This window comes from Toxoplasma gondii, chromosome VIIa (assembly GCF_000006565.2).
Source record: "Toxoplasma gondii ME49 chromosome VIIa, whole genome shotgun sequence".
Taxonomy (NCBI): domain Eukaryota; phylum Apicomplexa; class Conoidasida; order Eucoccidiorida; family Sarcocystidae; genus Toxoplasma; species Toxoplasma gondii.
Window position 1 is genome coordinate 178132 of NC_031474.1, and position 25992 is coordinate 204123.

Sequence of the window (25992 nt, forward strand, 5' to 3'; positions counted from 1 at the left end):
ATGGCGGACTCGTCCGGCGTTCCCTCCTCTCTGGAGGCGAGCTTGGACTGGGGTGTTGCAGGCGCGCAAGGCACGCCTTTTTCTTTGGAAGAAGAGCGTTCGTTCGCCTCGCCTGCTTCCCCAGAAGCTACCTGTTCTCCGTTTTCTCCGTCTCCCGGCGCCTCGTACTCTCTCCGCTGCGATCTCTTCCCTTGGTCTGAGCTCTCGACTGCATGCAGAGGCTGTGCAGCCCATTTGGCCGTCCTCGCCTCGCTGCGCGCGCGCTTCCCCGCCGCGCTTCTTCTGCCCTCTGCTGCTTCACCCGTTCTGCTGCTGAATTTCTCTTCTCTCCACTCACTCACGCTCTGCGCCGTCGGACGTCATCCTCGGCAAAGGGGATCAGCCGCGCGAGAGAGCCTCACAGACGATGGCGCGCCAGCCTGGCGCCGGTCCAGTGGTATCTTCGCGGAAGAGAGAAACAGAGGAGAACGAACGCGCGCCGAGGCGCAGCGCGGGAGACCTGTCGAGGTCCTCTACGGGTGGACAGGCGACGCAGAGGAGAGTCTACCGGCGGACACAGAGACAGAGGGAGAGGACAGACAAGGCGGAAGGAGAAAAGGAGTGCCAGTCAGAATTCACTGGGCTGTCGTCGACTTCGTCGTGGAAACCGTCCACCGAGTACGCTGAGCTTTGACGTTGTTAACCTTTCAGAAGATTCGTCAAGTGAAAACCGCTCGAAGTAGCAGTGCCGCTTCCCCAGGAGACGATCTCAGAAAGCAGAGTCGGCAGAAGTCCAGGCATCCCTCTCCACGATGGGGACTCGCGGAGTCGAGCTTCATTTGTTCTCTGAGTGACTCCTGCGGTAGCTGGGTGTTGCTCGCCTTTTCATCTGCTCTCTCTCGAGTTTCGCCTCAGCAGGTTCCGTACCCGTTTTTGCCTTCATTGATTCCTGTTTCCGACGCACCTGCGGGGGGAGGGCGTACCGAGGACGCGTTTTTTTCTCTTTTTTCGCCATTTTTCTTTTCCGGTCACGCGAGCAGTAAACCGCGCCGCTCCTTTTGCCAAGGGTTGCCAGAGACGGCCGCATGAAATCCCCAGACGCGTGTGGTGGTTGGTCGCTCTTCTCTTTCAGTGTCTTCTGTCCCCAGGGAATGTCCTCTGAGTCCGGCCCTTTTGATCTCTTGTTCACTTTCTTTCTTACCTTCTCCAGAGTCTTCCTCGCTTCTTTTCTCTCTCGCGGCCGCTGCCTCCGCCGGAGGTCTTGATGGAGGCGGCGCTGCTCGGGTGGCGACGACGAGAGCGAAGCCGCCGAGAAGACGAAGCTCGCAGAAAACTTGCAAGGTGCAGAGGGAAGAAGATCTTCCTGCACAGCGCAATGACCGACGTCCACGAATTTTCCTTCGACACCACCAAGCAGGTGCGACGGCGGAGAGGAAGAGCTTCTAAAGAGTTCCCGCGGAGAAAATGGAGGCGAAAATGGAGGCGAAAATAGAGGCGAAGATGGAGGGGAAAACAGTGCGGTCGTGCGGCGGGGAGTCTCGCTTCACGGGGAGTTTGACTGGTTCTGGTGTTTGAATCTTGACGAGGCGGCGGCTGCGTAGTGGTCGGTTGGCTGGGCTGTCTCGGCCGTCACTCCCTTTCGATGAAGATAATCAGGGACTTCTGGGGTCCTCGACGTAACGCTGTTTGGTTAGCTGTTGCGAGCTTTTCGCAGTCTCCGAAGAGTAGACTCTAACAAAAAGGAGAGCAGCCGTTGCACCTCAGCACGAGAGACTGGTGATACCAGCGTCGAGGTATTGGATACATATATATATATATATATATATATATATATATGGACATATATGCATATTTATGTATATATATGTATATATATGTATATATATGGATATATATGTATATATATATATATATATATATATATATGTATATATGTAACTCTGCTCGATGCACTGAGAAAAGTGCGTTTGAGGCGACGGTTGCTTCGTCGAATAGTGTCGGCGAATTTTTTGGAACATGAACCTTCGCAGAAGCGGTTTCTTCGGGAGTTCGCGTTCAGGCTTACCTTTTTCTTCTGTTTTTCCGGCAAGACTGACGCTCGGGTGCACTTTGCTTACTTGTATGAGAGGATGACGCGTCTTTGCTTCGAAAGAAGAGGGAGGTTTCAACTGAAGAAGACTCAAGGAAGCTCTGCCGCGTCCCGGAGACAGAGGGCTGTGCTTTCTTTCATCTCGTTCGTCTTCTCCTTTTTTTCGCTTCCTAGACAGGTTATCTTCTCCTCTTTCGTCGCGTTCACCGTCCTTCTTCGTGTCTGTTTCTCCACTTTTCCAGAGGTTCCAGACGACCCCACTGAAGCCCCTCACGCTCGCGTCTCTCGGACGCGTTTTCTGCGACAGTTCAGTCTTTGCTTCCATGTTCGACCGCCGCTACTACGTGCTGCAGCAAAGATGTCTCCTCCACCCTCTCCTGTCTCTCCACGGACGCAGTGCCTCGGAAGGAAGGGTACAGGCGCCCGGCTTCCAGTCCGATGCAGACACGAACGCGGCGGTCAAACGCGTGGTAAAGATTCAGCGAGAAGAAAGAAAATCAGAGAAAAAGCAAAGCAGACAGACGGGGAGAGGGGAGGAGACAGAGAAGAAGGCGGCCCTGCCCTGCACTTCCCAGTGCGGTGTCTATATACGGTTGCGGTCTCGCGTTTTCGTTTTCGCAGATGTTCACACGAGCGTCTTTCGCTTTAAGTCGGGAGTTTCGAGTCCTTTCTCTTCGTGTGGAAGTCGTATTGCATCAAAGAAAAGCTGTTCTTCTCGTGGCTCATGCTCTGACTTTTTTCTGTTTTTTATTGTCCACGTTTCTGTCGCTGTTTTGCTTGTCGCTTCTCCTCCGTTTCCTCCTTCTTTTTCCTCTTTCCCCATTTTCGCCTCTGTTTCTCCTTTTCCCCCACAGGTCTTCGAGGTAGACGGTGTGGCGCGGCGGGCGGGGCAGCGGCAGTTGCTCCTCGCGATCTTGGGGAGAGACGTCAACAAGGATCTCGCTCTTCAAGGCCTTTTCAGCGACATTCGCATAAAATTCGAGAAAGAGGTGAAAAGATAGAACAATCGAGAGCGAACATATGAGTAGAGCAACTCGACTTCAGGGACAGTGCGCGTTCAGGTGGGCATTGACTGAGGAAATGCGAGCGTCGGTGGCATTCAGGCGACGCGTCCAAGGCAGTCGCAGGTGGAGAAGTGACTGTGTTTTCCTTTTAAACTCGTCTGTTCTTTGTGCACCTTTCGTTCCTCCCGAGTTATGCGTTTTTCATGGGAGGCGTCCATCCTTTGTTCTCCCTTTTTCAGTTCCGACCTCGCCCAGGCTTCTTTCTCGAAGGCCATGTGGTGCTCGCGGACGGCTTCTTCACGAAGCATGACGACTGCTTCCACGTCATTGACCTGTCGCATCCTCCGCGGTGGCCTTCGTCGGATCGGCTTCTCTTCGGGCAGCGCTCGAGACGAGCTCCGTTAGGTTGCAAGCGGAGGCGCACGACGCCTTCGCCGACAGACTCTTTCACATCTTTCCTCGAGGAGGAGGAAGGTTTGATCGCTGGACAGCAGGCGAGCGCGATGTTTGGAGGGCTGCTGGCGTTGAGCGAGTTGACGGCTCTCGAAGAGTGGCGAGAAATCGAGGAAGAGCGAGAAGAAGATCAAGACGAAGAGGACCTGAGAGACGTCCTCGCGGTCCTCGAGCCGGAAGTCTCCGACGGTGCAGCGACAGCTGGCGGAGGGTCGGAGACGAATGAGAAGGAGAACAGATCAGGGGGCGAGGAGGGCAGGGGGAGGAGACCACAGGGGAAGAGAGACAGTGGAAAAATGGAGGTCAAAATTCAACAAGATCGAGATTCGCCAGACCCTATGGCGTGGATTATCGTCACAGAGTGCCACTTCAACGAACGAGAGGACATCGAACTCCTCGGCGAAATGCTCGCGAGTAAGAAGGACCAAAGGACAAGAAAGGACAGAAAGACAAGAGAAGAAAGGAAAGAGGAGACAGCGGAGAAAAAGAGCGAGGAGGCAGACAAGTAAAAGAAAATGGTGGCGAAGGGAAGGGACTAGGGGCTAGAAAAGAGAGCGGAAATGGTGAAGAGAGAAGAAAGAGACGTTTGTTCAGAGTCGTTGGGACCTATGTTCGACAGGGATGTTTGCTTTCCGGTTCCTTCGCTTGTGTTGGAGTGGAAAACAGACTCGAGGAAGATGCCTGCCCGTTGATCTGTTTGCATCTTTTTTTTCGTTCAACGCCAGCGCTGATCTTTGGGCCAGGACCATCTAATATCCTTCTTCCAGAGAAAATCGAGACACACACACACTGGGGTTCTTCCAACGCGTTTTCTTCTCTCGAGTATGGCAGAGAGAGGCGTAAAAAGATGTTTGCTATACATGCCTGGTTCCTCTGTGCGTTGTCTCAGAAGCGGTGAGAGCATGAACATCGCACTGAAACTCGGCTCTGGGAAGCGACAGATGTTCAAAAGAAGACCCAGTTGAACTCGTTTTTTTTGTCGCGGTGGCCTCTCACTTCTTGTGTTCAGCGTTCGAGAGTCAAGACGAATATCCATCGGGGTTCGTCTTCCTGGGCAGTTTCTCGTCCACCATCTCCGGAGGCGAAGATGTCTACAGCGCAGGTTTCAACGCTCTCTTCGATCTCCTCACGTCTCGCTTCCCCCTCTTTGTTTCTCGTAAGCCAGTTTTCAACTTCTCTTCTCTCTTCTCTCCTCTCTCCCCGCAAGAAAAAGTTCTTTTCTCTCTCCCGAATCTCTTCCTTTCCCTCGCAACATCGTCTCTCGTGTTCGACGGCGCCGCCTTTCTGAGGGCTGAACAGACCTTCCCTTCTGTTTCTCTGATTCCTCAAGATGCCACTTTGTGCCTCTCTGGGTCTCTTCTCGGGAGGAGGCAAGGGCAATCCGCAGCAACGCGACCGGCGTGTGAGATTCTCATCGCAGGCTTTGCTGTGAAAAAAAGGTACCGCGAGTTCGCTCGAGTGCTCGCGTTCTCGGATCTGGAAGAAGCAGATTTCTTCTGACCTTCCAAGGCGCCCTCTCAGCCTGTGGCCTCTCGTCATCGTTGTTTAGAGTCTAGGAATGCCACCCAAGGTTTTCCTTCCATCCTTTCTGGAAAAGTTGACTTTCCAGAAACTCGATGCCCCTGTGCTTCGTCACCCCAGTAGCCGAGTCGAGAGCGACGGGTCGCCCCACCAGCTTGCATGCAGCTGAGCATTTGCATCCATAGAGAAAGAACCGAATTCGCATTCGCAGCTCTTGGCTTCCACGTCGATTCCTCTGCTCTTCGCGTCCGTTGCACAGGCTGTCACTTCGTCTTCGTTCCTGGACCAGACGACCCTTCCTTCGCCAGAGGTGAGAGTTGCTGCTCTTCGTCACTTCTTTCCTGTCGCGAACTGACGTCCGCAGAAACGCCCGCACAGACTTGCCAACCTCTCGGGTGCCCATCGCGCGGCCCGTCGCTTCTGTTTGCTCTTCCAAGCTTCAATTCTCTCACCACACACAGTTAGACCCTTTCATACATATACACGCATGTACATGCATACATATACATACATATACACACATATACCTACATATACATACATATACATACATATACATATACATACGCATGCATTGGCATCTACGTATTTATATATGCATATATACATATGTGGGTGTGTGGATGCATGCCAGCTGTTTATGCTGATATGTTGGTATGCTCGAGGCTGAGTGCATATTTGCTTGTTATTGAAGGGTTGTTTGTGTGCCGGTGTGTGGAGAATTCAAATTTTCGTCGTCGGCGTTTCTTTTCAGAGAGCCTGCCGCGGCTGCCTCTGACGCCTCCGTTCACTTCCGACTTTCAGCAACGAATTGAGAAGGCTGTTCCTGCGAGCAAGGGAAAAATTTTCTTCACCACCAGTCCGTGCAGGTAAATGCTGGTTTTGCAATCTTGCCTTGATGAGCATACACTTGCTCTCATTTATGTATGGTCAAACCCAGGCACTCCCAGTCGCGTCCAGGACGTGGATATATGTAAATATGTGCATACATCTTTGGAATACTGGTGTGCTTTTCATGATCAACTTCGTTGTCTCTATCGCATGAGTGAAGAAGCCACAGTGAACAGAGGCCTATAAGTGCTAGAATGCCTCCGTCCATTCGATTTGATCTGTACAAGTCTGGATCACAGATCATTGGTATACGGAGGCATGTGGACCTAAGGATAAGTGTATGTGCGCAGGCCGCTGATATGAGAGACGCTTATATATATATATATATATATATATGGAACGAACGATAAGTGCAGACATGGAAGGTGCTGATATACGGATACACTTATAGTTGTCTGTGGATGTAGAGAAAGAGGATTTGTTCCGTCTTTCTCGAGTGGAGAGGAAGGCGGTTGTGCCGTGAAGTGAGAGAGTTGCGTTCAGTTCTGCGTTTTCCGGTTTTCTCTTTTGAGCCTGCAAATTTGCTCAGTGAAGGGTGGAATGTGAAAGCCGACTTCTTTTCTGAGTGGTTCCGACAGGCTTCGTCACTTCACTTCCTCCATGGTTTTCTTTCGTCACGACGTTTTCAAGGCTCTTTCTCGAGATGCGCTCCTGACGGGCGGCCGGAACAAAGAGACAGAGGGACAGACTTCTGTTGATGCCGATATCGTTGACCTGGTACGTTCTCTTCCAACTCGTTCGCTTCCTTTTCTGTGCTAACGTCTCGTTTCAGGTCTCGCAGTTTCGGGTTGCTCCTGTGTGCATCGCAGGAGCCCATCGGGAGTCTCTAGTTACCCTGGAAACCGAACGATCGCCAGTGACTTCTCGCTTGCCCTTTACACGTGCTTCTCTCGCTTTCGAAGGCATGCGCTTCGTCACAGTGGGATGCGGGAACTCTGTTCTGTGTTTTCGCGTCTTCGGTGCATCGAGTTCTCTCTTTGTCAATTCTGCTTCGGGCACTCCACTTTTCGAGTTCACGTGCGAAAGTCTAGCTCTAGAGTTACGCGCTGTCCAGGGGACTGCGCAACTTTGAGGAAATGCAAAGGTACACTGTGGCAGATCTCGGAGCCTTTTACCTCGTGCATCGCCGCTTTGTCGAAGCAGCGTGGATCATCATCCACGGCCCATCTGTCTCCAAGTCATACGACGATCGTAACACACCGGGAACCACAGGCTTGTTCTGTGCTGAAACTACTTTTTCCGCTTTGCGTTCTTCAGCTGTACAACACGGTGGTGGGCCAGGCGCATTTGTGCCCCATCACGGCTGACCACCGTCTCCTCAAACACAGAGACCAGAGTCTCGGCCTCTTCCCCATGCCTGACCTTGTAAGAGTACAGAACGGGCAAAAACCACTTTCACGCAAGAGGAAACATCCGGTTGGCTCCTGACAGGAAGAAACTTTTTTCGGAAAAAAAAGAATTGGATTCCATTTATGTGAACATGTACACATGCATACGCCAACATACACGTGCTTCCTTATTTATTCACACGCATTTATACTTGTTCATATGTATTTGTGCAGATGCATGCATGTGTGTATGTATATATGTATGTATATATGTTTGTATGTATGTATATGCGTGAGATGCCGGTAGAAGCTACATTCCAAGCTTTAGTGGGGAGAAGCGCGAGTTGGCACCACCAAGGAAAGCTGCTTGGAAACTGCCAGTGGAGTTCTCGGAAGTCATTCTGACTTTTGTACGGTTCAAGTGATCGGTTTTCTGTAGGTTTTCCTCTGCGACAAATCGGCTCCACCGGTGATCAAAAAAGATCCCAGAAATCCAGATGAGTTCATCTTCGCAAACGCAAGTACGCTATCAACAAACCGTTAAAGCTACTGCGATCAGTCGTTCGGGTTTGGTTGTCACTGGCGCGTATTGAGGAAGCCAGGGGTGAACGGGATAGTTAAGTGTGGAATCAAGCCGGGTGCTGAGGGAGGAAACGACACCTGGATCAAGGGGACAAAGAGTCTGCCATGTTCTCTTTGGCTTCGACAACACTCGGTCTACTGAGGAGAGGTGGCGTTCGACTTCGGTGTTGCTCTGTTTCTTCAGACGCGTCCTTCAGAAAAACAAAAAGTTTCTTCATCTACGAAATGGCAACACACCAGCTAACCAAGTATTTTGTACCCAGCAGTGGGGTGGCCAAGTAGATGGCTTTCGGGTTTCTCTGACACGCATCGGCGAAAACCAAAGTGGAGACGCAAGGAGCAAGAGCCTGACTGCAACTTTCCGTGACTGTCTATGATCTAGGAGAGGCTCCATATGGATCGAGGAAGACGTTTTGGCATGACCAGAAACGCGATTTTTTTCAACCCTCTTGTTCTTTGCCGAGTCGGTTGAACCTGCTTGGTGTGCATGAAACTGTCACTGGAAGGTGGTGACCCGACCCCTGTAACACTTCGGCCTTCAAGTGTTGTCAGGCACTTATCTCAGTACACCCAGGCTGGATGCTGTTGTGTGAGTACATCGTGTTCGCCGGAGTTGAACGGGTTTTGTCACCAACTGTAAAGAAACGCAGTAGCTCGAGACCCATTTGAACGGAAGCAAGAAAATGCATCTGATTTAGAAGAACGCTCTATCCTCATGCTAAGGGGACCTTTGGTATCGGTCAAGACGCACAGATGCAACTGTAGATCCCTATGGAGTGCAGGAGATCTGCAAGTGCTTCAGTTTCAGTCCTACCGGTGCTGAAACGCTAGTACTTTACCTTGGGTCGGATTGACTGCCAGTCACCCACAGATTTGTCATAACAAGACTCAGAAAGCTGAGAAAATGCCACAATAGAATCACATAGAGAATCCGTATGTTTTGGAATGGCTTCCTCGGAAGCGGAGATGCACTGGCTGCTCCGTTTGAAGCCTGAACGTTGAAGGGACAAATTGACGCCAAATACCTATCTTCTTGGTCTGCATCGTTACAGTCCTGTCTTGGTAGAGGGGTGAATTTGCCTTTTTCACTGGTGTCAGTTCAATGTCATTTCGTTGTCCGCTCAGACACGAACGACTACCAGGTACATCCATTCTCACGGAAGTGCAGCGCTCTTAGTACACAAATCTGACTGTAAAGTGTGTTCTGTGTACAAGCATTCGCTTTACTAGAGATGCCAGCTGGTTCCAAGCGTGGCGTTCGTAGTATTGATTACAGGAAGCAAACGTTCGGGGCCTTGCTTTGGACGATTTTTTGCTTGACACTTGAAAGCCGTCGAAGTTGGCTCCCAGTTCCTCAAGAAAAATTGCACCTTTCCTTGTTATTACAGATGACTCCATCTGGAACAAGCTCCGCTTGTGGCAAGGTCGAGCCGGTTACCGGGGTTCGCCTGGACAGACACCTGAGCTGCCATCAGATTTTGCCAAAGGATTTCCGAATGACGCAGCTGACTCACTACAGAATACGCACCAAAGAACTTTGCGGGAGATTCGCGAAGAAAAAACCAACAGGTCTGACGTGAAAACCTTCGTGTGACGTACGAAAGGAAAAAATGGGACGGACCAAAGCAACAAGGGAACGAGCAAAATGTGCAAGTGACTCCGACAGCTCTGAGTGTTCTGCTCCCGCAGCGGAATTCGTCAAAGGGAAAGCGGTCACAACGCGGAAAAAAGGACGACTCTCTGAGGGAGCAGTATACACAGTGGAGGAGGTGTTCCTTCCGTCAGTGTCACGCGAGTCGCTGTTAACGTAAGCGTCACCTGTGCGCTTTACGAATAGTCTCTGAGGAACTGTGTTGTCAAATGATCAGGTTGAATCCGTACAGCGAAATTGATATTCTCTACCGACAAATGGCGAGCAACTTGGAAAAGGTTGGACTGAACCTTGCGTTCGATTCCCTGGGAACGTCATGACTGGGTGACAGGCGATAGACAGAGCACACAGGGCAGGAATACCGAAGAAAGCAGCTGTAGACTTCGCTGAGGTGGAACATGTGGCGACGGTGGGCACTGACGATTGTTGGTCATCGACTAGACATACCGAAAACGACTTTCGTTCAGGCAGCCAGGGAGCGGCTGAGGTCGAAACGGGACAACGTCGCAATGCAGTTCACTGAGGCTGGTAAGAGATTGACCAGGAAAATTAGATGGCGTACTGTTTCACCGACGGATCATCCAACAGGCCAGCAAATGCGTGTCCTCAAGTCCAAGCTCAACAAACTGGCTCAACGTATCGCTGAAGCAGTGAGTGCGGAAGTCAGAAGGCGTTTGTGTCTACTCTGGTTCCACTTGTTCGCATCAGGAGGAGGAGAACCCGAAAGCCATTGCTCGTGTCTCAGCCGATATTGAAACAGAAGTCGAAGCAACCTTCCAACAAATGAGACACAAAAAGGAAAAGAAGTGTCCTCCAGGCGCAAGAGCTGCTAATACGGTTCGTATGGAGAAGCGGCCCAACGAAGTGCCGAAAGGCAAGCGCTACCGTTCCGTGCCAGTTGACCACATCGGGGACATCCGTGGGTCCGTGGCTTTCAAGTGACCGTTTTGCTGCCACCGGTGAATTACCGTAATCTAAGGCTTTGCTGCGCTTGTCCCTATTTGGACATGATTTAGCTGCGAACCGACGTTTTCGTGTTGTCTTGCAGATCATCCCAATCGGTTTTGGCAGTGAAGATGAGATCTCTGGTCATTCGCCGTTTGCGGCGACTGGACAAATCGAGGCTGTTGGTTGTTGGCAGCTATTCCTTTGGCTAAGAAAAGTCATGGCAGACTCTGGAGGCATACCAACATGAGTTCCACTCGATGTGTGCTACACTAGCCTCCTCCGTACTCTCGTGCACTTCATTTCACAGGGCTCCAACATACGCTAAATTCAAAGCTAAACATCCCCTTTCTCAGAAACACAATTCCCTTCTCGCTGTTAGTGTAGTCCTGAGTACCAGAAACCGTGTAATCTTGCGGCTGATGTGCGGAGGCATTCGCGTATACGATGACGCTTGGTATTTCATGAGCTTGCGTGACCGAACATGTGAAGGTCCAACGCATAACTGGACCAAACTCAGGGGCTCTCTCAAATAAACGTAGGGAAACGAAATTTGAACTTTCTATAAAACCTGGAGGGCCGGACACACTTGTCCGGTCATCGTGTAAGGAACTACTCGCGCGCTACTTGCGACAATTGGACTTGCATTCATCCTTATCCCTACATGGGAGACACATTTGCTGCGACATGAACGAGTCTCCATGACACTTATTCCATCAGAAAAATCCACCCTCCTTCACTGAGTGGAATCCCATAATATGGATCAAGTCAGACACGGACACGTCAGCACGTGATTGAGCACCGGATTTTGCGCGGCGCATTCCTGGAACGAGTGCGCTGCGATCTAGAAGAGAACCGGTTGCGGAACTTTCTCTTCCCTTATAATCTTCTCAGAAATTGAAGGCACCTTTTGAGCTATTCCGCGCGTTTTTTTTCGATCGACCTACGGACTGACGAAACTGAACTAGTCATGCCGCGTCCAGCGATGCTTGAGCCGCTGTAACCGTTCGTTTGACTCATCAAGACAGAGTTTTCTGGCGTAGCTTACCGATCCCCTTTTGTAACCGGTATTGGTACGAGATCATTTTGCAGAAATACAGGACTAGGCGTCATCTTGCGAGTCGGCCGCAACTGATACTCCACAACAGGTGCTTGCTAGTTGACGTCGGCTACCCGCCTGGCGTTTTCGCAGCTCTCGCTCCGTTGACAAGCTAACGTTCGCTACAGCCCCTCAACGACAACTGCGGTCTGTCGTCGCTGTTACTCGAAAACCAGCGTTTTCTGTATGTGCATTGATGAAAACGACTCTTTATCAAGGAACCTGACCCCAGTAACACTGTAGATTTCTGTGGCCGCTTCTGTTTCCAAGAAAGGAAGCAGCCCCAGCTGGTTCCGCATGTCTTGCACCCGGATCCGGGTGTGATGAGAGGAAGCCATTGTCTTGGCGGCGAGATAAACGCAGTGGAAAAGCTGGCACATCTCGCCTTACCGGACCCCTTTTCTCCTTGTTTTCTGACTCAGTTCCGTCCTTGGTTGTGAGAAAGCCTCATGAGACTTGCTGAATTCCCTGTACCGGTCGCTCGGACAAAACACAGAGGAAACCTGGTGCGATGCAGATGAGACTCGACGGTCGCACCCAGGACGGCCACGTCCTGCCTTTTTCTACTCGCCTTCACAGATCTACGAAAACCTCCCGCAGACATGCCTGACGGAAACTCTATTGTCGGCGGCATCGCCGTTTTGGCGGCGATACTCGCGACTGGTGAGAGGAGATTGATTCTTGAGGGAGGCGGGCTACTGTTGACCCTCGCATTTTCAATCTGACTCGGCTCGTTCACACACCACCGTGGTTTGTATTTCTTGGGCCTTCAGGCTCCGTCGCTGTTCCGCGGAAACTGGAGAGGATCCGCAAGCTGGAACCGCCTCTCGAAGATGCGGTATACGTTCTCTACCTTTGCTGTGGCTACGCCGGGTCGGCTTTCCTAGCTTGTGGATTGCTACCCCTGAACCAGGTCATCATGGACGACTACAGCATGCGGATAAGTTGTGCCTTCACTTGGTGGGGCGCTCTATCAGGTACGCGTATTCCCTACTGTGCTGGCTGTTTCGCCGCTGGCGTCGTGATCGGTCTGTGTCCACGCACATATCATTACCCAACTCTCTGACTCCGCCGTCTTGTTCTGTGGTGAAGGCGCACGGACGACCACTTGTGGAAATTCTTGTTCTCTGCGGTTCTTTCAGGGGCGCTCGTTGTCGCCGCAATCAATGCAGGCTTCGCCGCCATTTCCAGAGTCGGAATGGCTGTGCATGCTGCAATTTCTATGGGCACCGCCGTCGTCACGTCGTTCTTGTGGGGGGTCCTGGTGAACAACGACCGCCTTGCCCTCTTGTGGGTGGACATTTTCGCTGTTGTGTGCCTCATTGCTGGAAGCAGCATCTCGGCCTTCCCCAAAGAAATCGCTCGGTCCTGTGAATCCTGCTGCCTCAAAGGTCAGCAATTTTCTTGTCCAAACCTCACGCGTTAACACCTTGCTGGGCAATTGTACACCTTATCTGCAAATGTTGGCATTTCAGTTTTACACTGGATATTGTATAGCACTTTGTGCGCCTAACATTGCCATCATGAAGGACACAACCGAACTTGGCTCCGGTGAACAAACCTTGAAGATTTAAGCCAATTGCTTTCGTGGAATACTCTCAGAAAAAGATACATTTGTTTGACAGGCTCTGATGATCCGCTGGCACTTCACACCTTCCATTCGAAATCAAGAAGTATGGCTCATCGGTCTGTTTCCTGCAGGCACTCCACTAAAGTGTGCGGAACCTGAGGCAGTTCTCGTGGACACTCCGGAAGCGCGCCCGCTTATAGTCGAAGAAACGCAACTTCTAGAGAATCACAAAATCGGCCACGCCTGTGGCCTTCTCCTTTGCGTTGTGTCGGGAGTTTGTGGTGGCCTTTCTCTAGGCCCCATGTCCTTCGTCCCTCCAGAGGACAAAGGCATTGCTTTTCTTCCGAGTTTCGCGACGGGTAGGTCGCCACACGGCCTAAGTCTGGAGTATACGCGAGCTCGAAAGAAACTCCGGATAGCATTTCTGCGCGACTCCAGTTGACGGAAAGCGTGTTTTGTGCTAAATATGTTGTACAGGAATCATCATGGCAGCTGTACTTGCCCTTTCCATCCGCCTTTTCGTCGGCAAACAAAAACCTGCGTGGCACTTTAGACGTGCTTTCCCATTCGGCCTCCTTTCCGGATTTCTCTACATGATGGCAATCCTTGCTGTCATCATCGCCATCCCAAGTAAGTGTCACAGTCTCCACACATCGTCTCACGACTTTCACACATCTAGGACTGCCGTCTTCTCAAAACAAGAAACCCGCCGCGATATCGGGCGGCTCTACGTAACACATCACTTGTGAGCTTCCAGTGTCAGTATGAAGAAAGGCTCTACGCTTTTGACGGAAATCGATGCTCTCAACATGGAAATCGAGTTCTGTAGTTTCTAAATCTGTTGTGAATAATGTGGAGACACGGGTGGGCGACAAGATAGACGGGATTTCATGTCCATGTCGGCACTCGCCACGAAATAGCAGAGGCGGGTCAGCAGACCCGCAAGCGCAGTTGTGTTTGGGCATTTACCTCCATCAACTAGTCTCGACAGGAGATGGCGCTCCAGGCTGCTGTATATACACCCGGAAAGTGTGGCGTTTTTGAGGGTAACGATGAACCAGGGAAGTGTCACCACGGATGTTCCTCCCACAGGCATGTAAAAACGGCTTACTCGCGGAACAGTTCCCAGTTCTTCGTGTTTGTTTGTGCTGTGTCTGCTCGCAGGAATATCATTCGCAGTAAGTGGCCCCTCATAAATTACTTCCCGTTCAACTGGGCAGCCAAAACGCCGGTCGGACACGGCAGGGTCGCTGCCCACCAGCGCTTTACAGCTGTTTTGTCAAGAGATCACCGCGCGAAGAGTTCTAGTGAGAAACGGACGGCTCTAGATGGTACACAGTCTTCACTCCTGCGCACACACGATGCGCTGCGTTTTTGCGTTCAGGTTGCGTATCCGTCGAAACAGACCGCCATCGTCGTCAGCGGGTGCTGGGGCATTTTGTTTTTCCGCGAACTGCGCGGCGGCGCAGTTGCCGTTTTTTCTCTCGGGAGTTCCCTAGTCCTCACTGGCGTCGTCTTGCTGTCGAACTTCACGTATCCAGAACGCGTTGGCATTCCCTCGAGTATCCAGCCGAGCGTCACTTGAAGTCACTGTACCTTTTGCTCTACCACCAGTATCCTCAGCTGCACTGGTTTACACTTCGCCATCCTAAAATTGTTACTTTAACCTTGTTCCGTCTCTCAATTCGTCGCGCCGTAGAAACGACGGCCCGAGGTGTCACCGGTGCCTCTTTGCGGGGGGAGGCGCTTTGTCCAGTTCTTTTGAAAAGCTTCTAGAAAAATGTTTTTTGTGACGAGGCCGTTCAGTATGCTTTTTTCGGCGCCTAGAACTTCCCCCGTTGACTCAGACGCGCTGCCTCCGGAGCGCTGCACCAGTTGTGGGGTGAGAGCCGGTGCACACACCATTTCGACGGAGGGCCGCATTTAAATGCTTCTATCGGAGTCCGAACATCAGAAATTTGTGTGGTGTCGAGGAACCGAACTTCTATACAGAGACAATGGACTGCGTCCCGTCTGAGCTGGCCCAAGAATAAGTCTCGCGGCGAAGAGGACATGATCGCTTTTCAGGCCAGAAATCTCAAATGTGCCATGGAGTTGTATATTTACCGAAACTGTTCGCTGCATGCGTTCTCAGACGGTCCAAGCACTTAGGACCCGGGTGTCTTGTGCGCACTAAATCGTGGAAGGCCACAGGAAACGCGACAAACAGCCACGAGAAACACAGAAAGACTCCCACTCACCAGTGCCTGGAAACACGGTTGACCCCGAAATTTGCACCACGCAGATGCTAGATGAACAAGACCCCAGCATACACGCGTGATAGCTTCGGCTCGCTCTCTCGCCCCTCCAAAACAGGCGGGAAAATGTCGAACCCCTGAAGGCTTCATTCCTAGAAAAATACCGACAGGACAATAGAGAGGTGCCTCAGTTCTATCAGTCTACGCGAAGAAGCAAACACGACTGTACTTCGACCCCTTTCCTGAAGTTCAAGGCACACATCGTGCTGTCTTGGCAGGAGGACACAAGTATATACCTCAAAATAGACATAAACACAGAAATGTATATATATATATATATATATATATAACCATATACATACATATGCATACATACAGATATAGAACGTATATATGTGTAGACACTGGAAACGGGGTTGGCCACAGGTATGGAGCTGTTTGATTCCTCTGCAGGCTGTGGGCGGTCGTGCGCTATTCGAACTGAGCAAACTCGAAGTCGTGGTGGAGAGCGTCGAGGTCGATGTCCACGCAAGACGTGATGGCCAGCTTCAACTTCTGTCTCAGTACTTCTTTGCTCGAGTATTTCGGCAGCTTAATCATGAAGAAACATGTGCTCGCGGTCGGCAGCCGATCGTCCACTGTTTGGTGCTCGGCGACTCGCACGGACCGCAGCGACGCGTCTTGGATTTCCAGAGCTTCTTCGTCTCTGAGACGACAGGAAAGAACGAAGCACATCCGAGGAGCCTGCACCGTGTGTCAACGAGAGAAAAAACACCACGCGTCGCCCGCAAGGCAGTCCTCTCGAAATACGATCTACAGAATGGACATATGCGTGCATCAGAAGATACACGGAAGACAGCACAGCTGCGCGGTCCCCGAACTTCCCCCCTTCCCCGCCGGAAAACAATGCGTCAAACCTAAGAGCAAAAACGTAACACAAAGCGACTGGCCACAATGACCGCTTCTGGATGAACTCAAGAGAGAACGAGAAGTTGACACGCGTTGCTAGATCTGTGTACACTCAAAAAAGACCTCACGAGTTGTGATCGATTGGGACAGAATACCAGCCCTGATACCTGTGCGTTTTGCGTCAAGTCCGCCAGGACGGACCTGATACAGACGCACACGGACAAAAGTACAAATATTCACACACAGGCGTACAAATATTCGATTACCTCATGATATGAATTTCGAATTTGTGTGAAGAGGCAGAAGGGTCTCCTGCTACCCAAGATCGCGGTAGTCTTGAACGGCCCGAGACGAACCGAAGGAACATTTGTTTCTCTTTCTTGGTGAAGGCGTTGAGGACCTCCCACAGATTGTCAATGAGAGCCCTTTCTCGCGCGTCGCTGGTGTCCCATGTTACTTTCGAGTGCCGCTGCATGCGAAAGAGAAACGCAAAGAAACCGGAACGTTGGAGGCAAAGCACGGCAGAGCGGTTCGCGCGAGAGCGACAGCTGCATAGGCGACAGGTCCGTTAGAGAGGAAGTTGGAGAAAGGTGTAAACCACTTCATCTCAAAACCAAGTACGGAACACGAGGAGAAAACGTCGCCCTTGCAAACTCCTCACGAAGAGCGGCGGCACATGCAGGTGAAGGTACACTCGAGACATGCGATGCTCACGCCTATCCGTGCTTCTACATACTCACATTTACATCGTGCATGCATTCGCGTTTTGTGCTGCGCATTCGGGATCATCTGCCGAGACGCCCAGGACTTTGGAAGCGTTCCACCGGTCTCTGTCGGCCTTACCATCAAGACAGAAATTGCAATATCGTCATCTCCACAAACCAGCTGACGCAGATCGTCTGCCGTCAGCGTCGCCTGAACTTGCGGAAGAGGCAGCAAGTCATACAGGCCGTAGGCTAGCCAGGCCGCTGCCTCTCGCCCTTCTGTGAGCTGCGGAATGAAATGGCAGCAAAACAGAAAGAAGTCACGAAACGATGGAGGCACCAGTGTAGATACACCCTGAGAAACTCCTCGACAGCAGTGCAGTAGAACTGTTTCCAGTTTGCGGCCATGCCTCTAGAATCCACGCTTCGACCCACAAAAACGATTCCGCGCATGCGCGAAACGAAATTGTTCGCCTTTTCGCCGGATCTCTGCCTCCGCAACCCGGCCGGCATCCGTCCACCTTTTCCGCCTACACAGTGGGGTTCGTCGCGACCTCCGTTTTCTCGTCTACCGCTCCTTCACTTCCCTTTCGGTTCTCTCTAGCACAGAACTTGGATTCGGTGAGCACCGCCACTGAAACCTACACCGACAGGCGAAGCGACGGACACCTTGTCCCCAGCACAGATGGTGTACAGGACTGCAAGAGACGCATTCTGTAGAAACTCCAGTGGGTGGGTCTGTTCGCTTCTTCCTTTCTCCACTTTCCTCACCTTGGCGAAGAGAGCCGCTTGAACGGCCTCAGCAATCTCTGCATCGTCGACAGGACGCTGTGAACCTCCAGGGAAAAGTTCCACATTTCTGCCCAAGGCGTCGCCGAACGTCCATCCGTTCTGCGCGAAGGCCTGCAGAATGGCTTGGTCTCTCTCTCTCTCCAGTCTCCCCACACGACCTGTTTCTCGGCCTTCTCCGGCCTCTCCACCTTCAACGTCTCCACGTTCTCCTTCACTCTCTTCTTCTTCTCCGGCGTCTGCGCCTTTGTCGTGAGCTGGCGCGAGGCGTCCGCCCTCTCTCTGGGTGAGGCCCGCGCATGCAAGGAACGTCTTCAGCTGTTTGGCGGCCAGGACATCGACCGCCTGGATGTCCTGAAGCGAAGGCAGCTGAAAAAGCAGGAGCTTCCAGAGGGCGGGAGAGAGCGACAGATTCAACGGACTCTGCGTCAGGACAGCACACGCCATGAGACGCCCAACCACAAAGAGGGTCGACGCCAGCCCTTGGCCCAGCGAGGAGAGGAGACAAGTCGCAGACCGTCGCCCATGATCCGGCGCCTCTCGCATGCGTCGCCGCTCAGTCTCCCGCGCTTCTGCGTCGAGAGAACTCGGTGCGGAGGACGAGCTCGAGCGGGAAGTCGTGGAGAGCGTCGGCGTCGCTGCCGAGAGCGTGGCGACAGAGGGCGAAGCCGCGAAGAAGCCAAAGAGACCACAAAACTCGACCCATTGCGCCTGCAAAGCTTCTACGCTCCGGACGCCTCGGGCCGCCGCAGGGCCGACAGGCAGCAGCGGCTGAGGCGGCAATATCGGAGCCCAGCCGGAGGCACAGGACGCATCGGAAAAACCGAGCGGCGAAGGTCCTTGACAACCGAGAGAAACAAGTTCCGTTGCTTCTTCGAGAGAACGCAGATGCGACTCGAAACACCCTGTCCCGCGTTTAGGCCACACATCGGTGTTCTCGTCAAACGGTTCCGAGTCGCTCGCGTCGCTTCCAGGGGAACCACCCGGCAGCTGAGGTGTATGTACACCCGAGTCGGGCGCGGCGAGGTCGGCGCCGAGGAGGAATTCGCGCACATGCGGATTGAGGATCGCGACGTCGCGGTTGTTTCCGACCGAGTTGCGGGCGTTGGGGCACTCGACGACGAGTCGCTGGCTGACTAAGTCGTCGCACAGATTGCTCAGAATCTCTGCGTACGGCCCGCCGAGGTCTTGCGCTCCTTCACCGCGCAACTGCACGACGAACGCGCGCTCACGCGCCACCAGTTTCAGCGTCTCCACGTGCTGCAGCTGCCGCGCCAGCTGTCCAGTCAAACTTTTCGCGAACCGCGCCTCCGCAAACAACCTCCCGTCCCCAGCGTCCAGCCCCCTGGCCTCCGCGCCTGCACCCTCGCCGCCACTCCCGGGTGTACGTACTCCTGGCAGAGTCTGCGAGAGCGAGACAGAAGACGCCGCCGCCGTCTCCGGTTGGCGCGCCGCGATTCGGTCCAGCAGCACCGCCGCAGCTCCCACGTTGCCCCAGGACTCCGGCAGAGGCGCCGCCACGTCGACGACCAGCGTCGCACTCGACCCGCTTCTCCCTTCCGCGAGAAGAGACCTGGGCTGCCGGGAAGGAGACAAAACGCAGAGAGCCTCCAACGGCGCATGCAGGCGCACCAAACTGACGGTCGCTTCCCACGCGAGGGACATCCGTGGCGCGGTTTGCGCCACTCCCGCAGGCGAGAGGCTGGGGAACTCTGAGGCGAGCTGGGGCTGAGTTGCGCAGAATCCGTGGCTGGCAGGGAGAAGAGCAGAGAAGGAGGGTGACAGCGAAACGGTCGCGAGGGCCTGCCGAGGCCTGTCCGGCTCTCGAAAGGCGTACGAGAAGCCGGGGAGACGCAGAATTTGTTGGCGGACGGCGTGGACGCGGTAGATCGTCGAGGCCCGGAAAAGAAAGTTCTTCACAGCGGGGAGAAGAAGCGACTTCGTCCCCGCCAATGCGACTAAGACCTTGTCTCGATCTTCGAGGGACGCCTCGCTTTCCCTACGACCCCACAGCGAAGAAGAAAAGGCAGGAATCCCGGCGAGAGAAGCCGATCCAGGCGTACCGCGGACACAGTTTTGATTTAGAGAACGTTTCCTTCCTTCTTTCTGAAAAGATAGGTTTTCGTCTGTGTCTCGGTTGCATGTGCGTGCACCTCCCGGGGTTCTCGGCCTGCGAGCCGCTTCTTTTCTGGGCCTCCAGGAGACGGGCGGAAGGGTGCGAAGGCCCCACGCCGCGCGCGCTCGCAAGCCCTCAGTCGTCGCGGCGCCGGGAAGGTCCTCTCGAGCCGGTGCACCAGTTGGAAGCCACGCGAACGCGACCGAGTTGCGCGGGTGTTTGAGCCTGAACCCCCGTCTCCGAGCGCCAGTCGTCGCGCCGCCCTCCTCTCGCTCTGCAGTGTCTCCTCTCGAGGAGACAGCCGACGCGGCGAGGCCCAGATGAACTTCGTGGCGCTCGGCATACGTGTAGGGGTGCGGCGGCGGGATTGTGGGGAGGAACGGAGAGAGAAAGAGGAAAGAGACATTGACTTGGTGGAGATACCTGAGCCTGAGCTGCAGAGCGGCTCTGATGTCCCCCACTGTCGGGGGCCAATAGCGAAGAAGATCAGCTGAGGAAGAGGAGCCCCTGGCGACGCATCGCGCCAGACCGAGGCGAAGAAAGAGAAGAAGAATTTCGTAGAGAACTTGGTAAAGGAGCGGAGAACAGAAAGAGGGAAGTTCGACTAGCGGAGACGCCACAGCAGTGTAGATGGGCGAGGAGCCTGTGAGGAAAGGCTTGGCGCCCCGTCTCGAGAGACCGTCTTCTTTTCGTTCTCCTTGTGAGATCGCTTCTGAGCCTCCCTCCTCATTCTCCCCGTCGGCTTCGCACCCTGCGCGCAGCGACTTTGATTGGTCAAAGAGTGCACTCGCCTCGTCTTCCTCAATGACAGCGAGAATGCCTTCGTAGTACGGGAAAGAGGATGAGGCATGACAGTGCCCCGTGTCCTGTCTTCGGCTGCGTCGACGACCTCCTCCCTCCCTTCCTTGCTCTCTTTCTTCAATTTCTTCTCTTGCTTCAACTTGTGCTCTTTCACTGCCTTCTCCTGCTTCTGCCGCTGTGCTTCGTCTCTCCATTTCTCTTGGCTCTCTCTGTCTCTGACGCCTCGCGCCTTGCGACCGCACCGCGGCGATTGAGGCAGAGGCGGAGCTTGCAGGGGCTGCGCACGATCTACGGCTTGAGTCTCCACACGGTGTTTGTTTGTGCGTCTTCCGAAGGCCCTCTGCTCTCTGGGTTGGACGCCGCTTCGCCCTCCTCTCTCGTTCCTCCCTCTTTGCTCTCTCGGCATTCTTCACTCTCTTAACACACTCGCGGAAGACGAGGAGTTCGTAGAGCGTCCAAAGCTCCTCAGCGAGTCGGTCGACCCCGGCGACGTACCCTCGCGTGAAGACATCTGAGGCACCGGAGGCGGTTCTTGACAAAGAAGCCGTCGCGTTCGGGTGCAGCGCCTCCCCCTCTTCTCCAACTGCGTCTTGCAAATCGTCCGCCTCTTCGGCACTGCTGCCGTCGTCGCTCTCACCCGCGCTCGATGCACCGCGTGGAGCCCCAGGGGCCGGCGGAAGCGCGGCGCCCGGCAGGGACGACGTCTCGCCATCTCCCGCGCGGCCGGAGGCCCCCGGAGACTCTGAGGAAGATGCCAGGCTCATTCCGCCGTCCTGAAAAACGAAGACATGTTCCTGACCCTCTTCCTCGCGGGGGTGAGGGACCTCAAAGCCTTCGTCGATATCCCAGCTGCGGTTGACGCTGTTGCTGAACCCCTCAACTGTATGCGCCTCTTCTGTGTCATAAGTTTCCGGATCTCCGAAGCTCGGCTCACGGCCCCTCGGCCAAGACCTCTCACCTTCCGCGTCTCCGTCGTCCCAAAAGACAGACCCATCGTTCTCCCCGCCTTCGGTCATGGCTCCGCCGTCAACCCCGTAGTCCGAATCGAAGTCATAATGCGGCGAATCTTCGGACGAATCAAGAGAAGGCGCATGCCGCAAAAACCTCGGAGAAGTCGCTGCATGCAAACTCTCTTCCGAGGACTCGAAGCCGTCTCCGTGGAGGCCTCGAAGGCCCCCAGAGCCCCCAGGGAAGACCCTCAGCTGTCTTTCGCCAGCCCGCGAGCTCGGCGCTTCCTCTCCTGCCGGCTCGCCGCTCTCTGCATCTGCTCCGGAGCGGCCTTCAGAGCCTTGTCGGCCTCGAGTTCGGGCATCGCCAGTCGCCTTCCCCCGCTGAGTCGCGCGACAGACTTGGGCCTTTTGAGCGCGAAGGAGCCATGCCGCGACCGCGTCGGGACTCAAGTCCGGAAAGAAGGGCAAGTGCCAGGTCCAGACGTCGAGGGCGGAGACTCGCAAGGCCCCATCGAGAGACGTCGCCACCTGGAATGGCCGGACGACGAACGCATGCGGACTGACGTCAAGCAGCGCTGTGTCCGGAGACGAAGGAAGGTCCGCGAAAAAGTCTCGAGGCGGGAGCGGCAAGGCAGGCGAGGATCCGTCGGGAGTTTGCGAACTGCACGCGTCGGAGTGCGACGCAGCCGGCGAAGGCTCTGCTGTGCTGCAGGGCAGCGAAGAGGGATTGGCATACGAACCACGAGAGAAAGGAGAGTCGGAGAGAAGAACTGTGTGCGGGTCAGGACCAGAACCATTGGAAGGGGCGAAGGGCCTTCTGTCGTCTTCGTCGTGCTCGAATCGAATGCTTCTCTCCTGCTCTGCAGAGTCACGTTTCTCTGCGTTTTCGTCCTGCAGACACCAGTGGTTGTCTTCCCCAGCGGTGCGTGTGAGGTCAAACCCTGTAGTACGGAACCGTTGTTCTCGCTCCCTCTCTCTGCGCCTAGCGGAGCCTGGAAGAGGCAGGAGAAGCGGAGTCAGAGGGCGAATCTCAGGGCCTGTCTTCGCATCACGCAGAGACTCGTTCGCCTTGACTGTGATGTCAATGAGACGCAGAAGAAGGGCGTCTGGCCACGGCTCTCCCTGGACACCAAGTCGAACCTCCAGATCTCGGAGAAGGCCCTCGAGACGCATCGGAAGAAGCGCACGACGCAGAGCCTCCTGAAAGACCTTGCGAGGTCTCGGTCGCCTCTCCACTCGCGACAGCTGTCCCCATTGGCTGCCCGAGACACGGGATGCTGCATGCGGCCCTCCAGATCCCACAGAGGCGAGAACCGATGGGGAGAACGCGAGGGGCGCTGGAGACAGAGCAGGCGCTGCAAGGCTCTCTGCACTTCGGAACGAAAGCGACGTCTCTCCCGCTTGACAACGCTCCCTCACAGAGTCAGACCCGCGGAGGCATTGATCGGAAAAGCTCCTCTCCACGGCGTCGGGGGACAGCACGCCTCCCACAGGGACAAGGCCCAGGAGACAGCCGGTCTCTGGGCTTGCAGGAGAAGAAGAAGCCGAGGCCACTGAGGCAGAAGGACGAGGAACTTGAGAAGCTGGGGAGTGAGAGGAAACAGACAGTTGAGACGACGCAAGCATCTCCTCCGCGACACCCCACTCGCGCCCTGAGGGTCTGCTCACCTCTGGCGCACCAGACGAAGCAGCCGAGCAGAAGTCAGGTGAACGTGGCAGAGTCTCGGGACTGCTGACGCCTCGATCTGGAGCTTGAGCGGGTCCAGCTAGGAGACATCCAGGAAATACTGGATGGTCGGAGGCACCCCCAGATGCGGCAGAAACCGCGGCAGCCTGAGACGAAGGCGGCGACTCGGGGGTGACCGGGAGAACAAGGGAACCATTGCTGTCTATTTCTCGGATTGGAGATCTTCCTACGCGATCCCTAACACACGACTCGTTCTTTGCGCCTCTTCTAATACTCGCGTCTTGCCTGTCTCCCTTCACTTCTCCATCGACAACTCCTGAAGGCGAGCCCGCGTTGTTCGCGCTCTCGCCCACCGCATGTCTGTCTCTTCCTTCTCCTCCTTCCCTCGGCATCTCGAGCTCGCCTCCCGTCTCCTGGGGCGCGATGGAAACTCGCGACTTCTCTCTGCTTTGCGTCGCTCGCTCCAAAGAGCCGCGCCCCTGCCTGGGCCCTTTGTGGGGTCGCCCTCTGCCGTTTGCCGTTGCAGGCGAAAGAAGATTCGCCAGATGGGCTGCAGTCTCCGATAGTTCGCTCGCCACTGCTTCTTCGCATGCCAGAGCTGCCTTCACCTGAAACTCTTCAGGAATCACCTGACGGACGAGGAGACGCCAGCCGTCGTAGCGCTCTGGCACCTCCACTCTCTCGCGCTCACGCTTGGCAACGCGACGGAACGCTGAGCCTCCGGCGGCGACTCCTGTGACGCAGTCCGGGACTCGCGACCACGGCTGCGGCGGTCCAATGTAGCTGAGGCCTGGCTCTTGCTCGAAGAGGATGCGGTTCCACGACGAGCCGCCGCACGAGCTGCCGTCTCCCATCTCCTCGAAAGACGCATGCAAAGCCCCAGGGTGGGCGTTTGCGTCGTCGAACCCCACAGCAGGGCAGAGACCCGTGGCAGGAGAGGGGAGACGGCAGGGACCGAAACCTGCCGCCTGCGACGTGGAAGCGCCTTCTTCAAACAGGCGTTCTCGCCTCTCCGAAAGAACGACCGGAGACCGCAAATCGGCCGCCTCTTCCGCCAGTTCAGTTCGCCCCGTCGAAACCTCGGCCGCCACGGCGTTTCCAGTCTGGACAGTCCCAGGAAGAACTGCCGGCTCCTGCGCCGTGTCGCCAACCTCTGCACTGGGGGGGTCAAGCCTGCATGACGAGGAATCTGGAGAAACGCGTCTGGGAGGCGGAGGGGAGACCCGGGAAGGCTCGAGCGCGGCGCCTTCTGCGGAACGATCTTGGCGTCTCGAGGTACATCTTGGAAAGCAGAGCAGTGCGGGGAAGGGAGCAAAGAAACACCGAAGGCGATCCGCAATCTGTGTGCCAGAAACGTCGCGTTCAGAAGAAAAGACGCTCCTATCGTGTCTCTCCAGGTCTGCTTGCCGGCCTGCATCTCGAATCCCGTCTATCTGAGGAGAAATAGAAAACGAGGGATCGCCTCTCGACGAGGAAGACTCCACAGACGACGAGGAGAGCTGAGGCTCGACAACACTTCGACGGCCAGGCGTGGGGTCACAGACTGCTTCTGTGAGGCTTGTCTCGCTTTGTGGTTTTTCTTGGGCCTTTTCAAGCTCGATGCATGCACCCAATTCCTCCCTTTCCCCTTGTTCTATCCACTGCAAGTCCTCCGAACTCTGCCCTATGGTCACACCTCGCGAGCTGTCAGTTGTCACGCCTGCGGTGACTGAAACGATCGAGGACGTTTCTTCATCCAGAGCCCCTCGACGCTGGCGTCTCCAACCTTTTCTTTCGCGGCTTGTCTCGGTGTCTCTTCCGTCCGCTTCAACACACGGCTCTTCAGTCTCTGGGGAAGTCCCTGAACTGTTTTCCTCCTCATGCCCGCCTGCCGCTTCCGCGTCCCTCGCCGCCTTCGACCCTCTGTCTTCCCTCTGCTTTTCGTCTCTTTCTTCTCTCCTTTCGCGTTCTTCGGTGTCGCTCGCTGTCTGCAGCGCGCGAGTCCGTGAGGCGTCCGGCGGCGACTGACGCGTTTCCTTCAGGGGGGTTCTGTCTCGCCGCTCTGCTGCTTTTCCGACGGAGTTTGCAGGCACAGAGCGCCGCAACGAATTTGTCGACTCGCCGCATGCAGTCAAAGCCTCCCCACGTCGTCCCTCCAACACCAGGCGGACCCGGCGGGGCGCGAAGGCATCGAGGAAGGCGTCTGCCGGGAGCGCGTTGAGGAGCTGCCAATCGCGGTGTGTGGGGTACGGACTTCGCGAGAGACAGATTTTCAGAGAGGAACAATTCGAGATCAGAGCCGCTGGACTGTTCATCAGACACAGCGTACGCGGCGCCGGTCGCGGATGCTCCACTCGCGTCACTTGCACCACAGTCACGCAGGGTCCTGCAAAAACAATCAAACGCGACATCTCGGCGACGCCAGTTGAGAACAAGAGACTCGAAGGACAGAGACCGACGCGAGGCATGCGAAACACAAACACGAAGGAAATGCGAAGTGAAGTCAAAACGAAGGCGGATCACAGGAAACCTACAGACACAACCACACAACAAATTACTCTCCTGATACATATACCAGGGAGACACACGAATATTTATAGATGTATATAAGCGTAGGACAAGTATACCCATGTATGACTATTTGGAAACCATACAGTGAGAGAAATGCGAACAGATTCAAGACGAACTCTGGCCAGCTAGATAACTGG

At 54.6% G+C, this 25992-nt stretch overlaps 4 protein-coding genes across 4 annotated transcripts in view; 3 read left to right on the forward strand and 1 right to left on the reverse strand.

Moving 5' to 3' along the window:
- On the forward strand, nucleotides 1–8129 carry TGME49_280690 (DNA polymerase epsilon subunit B protein; the record flags this gene model as incomplete). Its single annotated transcript, XM_002371422.1, has 12 exons — nucleotides 1–657; nucleotides 1190–1396; nucleotides 2311–2538; nucleotides 2923–3057; nucleotides 3312–3939; nucleotides 4535–4681; nucleotides 5306–5356; nucleotides 5801–5915; nucleotides 6516–6654; nucleotides 7195–7302; nucleotides 7705–7786; nucleotides 8032–8129. The coding sequence occupies 12 exons, from the start codon at nucleotides 1–3 to the stop codon at nucleotides 8127–8129; spliced, it is 2595 nt and encodes an 864-aa protein (XP_002371463.1).
- Nucleotides 8130–8469: 340 nt separating this feature from the next.
- TGME49_280680 (hypothetical protein) lies at nucleotides 8470–11013 on the forward strand. Its single transcript, XM_018781863.1, has 6 exons — nucleotides 8470–9654; nucleotides 9716–9776; nucleotides 9830–9907; nucleotides 9966–10026; nucleotides 10087–10148; nucleotides 10207–11013. Exons 1-6 carry the CDS (start codon nucleotides 9458–9460, stop codon nucleotides 10438–10440), a joined length of 693 nt encoding a protein of 230 aa, XP_018637207.1. The 5' UTR covers nucleotides 8470–9457; the 3' UTR covers nucleotides 10441–11013.
- A 231-nt stretch (nucleotides 11014–11244) lies between these two features.
- Nucleotides 11245–15673, forward strand: TGME49_280670 (hypothetical protein). The gene is made up of 7 exons (XM_002371420.2): nucleotides 11245–12205; nucleotides 12316–12519; nucleotides 12685–12933; nucleotides 13244–13471; nucleotides 13590–13742; nucleotides 14277–14290; nucleotides 14497–15673. Exons 1-7 carry the CDS (start codon nucleotides 12145–12147, stop codon nucleotides 14695–14697), a joined length of 1110 nt encoding a protein of 369 aa, XP_002371461.1. The 5' UTR covers nucleotides 11245–12144; the 3' UTR covers nucleotides 14698–15673.
- TGME49_280660 (HECT-domain (ubiquitin-transferase) domain-containing protein) overlaps nucleotides 15183–25992 on the reverse strand; it is a gene marked incomplete at its 5' end in the record, with an annotated part of 62756 nt that continues 51946 nt past the window's right edge. The window contains 4 exons of the mRNA XM_018781862.1: nucleotides 15183–16055; nucleotides 16525–16727; nucleotides 17102–17248; nucleotides 17734–25670. Of these exons, the coding sequence (XP_018637208.1) occupies nucleotides 15821–16055; nucleotides 16525–16727; nucleotides 17102–17248; nucleotides 17734–25670 (8522 nt within the window). The 3' untranslated portion in view covers nucleotides 15183–15820. The remainder of the gene's footprint in view (nucleotides 16056–16524; nucleotides 16728–17101; nucleotides 17249–17733; nucleotides 25671–25992) is intronic.

Coding starts and splice junctions, on each gene's coding strand:
- TGME49_280670 (XM_002371420.2), top strand. CDS start 12,145: ATGCCTGACGGAAACTCTATTGTCGGCGGCATCGCCGTTTTGGCGGCG. Junction 12,206..12,315: donor GGCGGCGATACTCGCGACTG/GTGAGAGGAGAT, acceptor TTGGGCCTTCAG/GCTCCGTCGCTGTTCCGCGG. Junction 13,472..13,589: donor TCTTCCGAGTTTCGCGACGG/GTAGGTCGCCAC, acceptor TATGTTGTACAG/GAATCATCATGGCAGCTGTA.
- TGME49_280680 (XM_018781863.1), top strand. CDS start 9,458: ATGGGACGGACCAAAGCAACAAGGGAACGAGCAAAATGTGCAAGTGAC. Junction 9,908..9,965: donor AGGTGGAACATGTGGCGACG/GTGGGCACTGAC, acceptor ACTTTCGTTCAG/GCAGCCAGGGAGCGGCTGAG. Junction 10,027..10,086: donor AATGCAGTTCACTGAGGCTG/GTAAGAGATTGA, acceptor ATCATCCAACAG/GCCAGCAAATGCGTGTCCTC.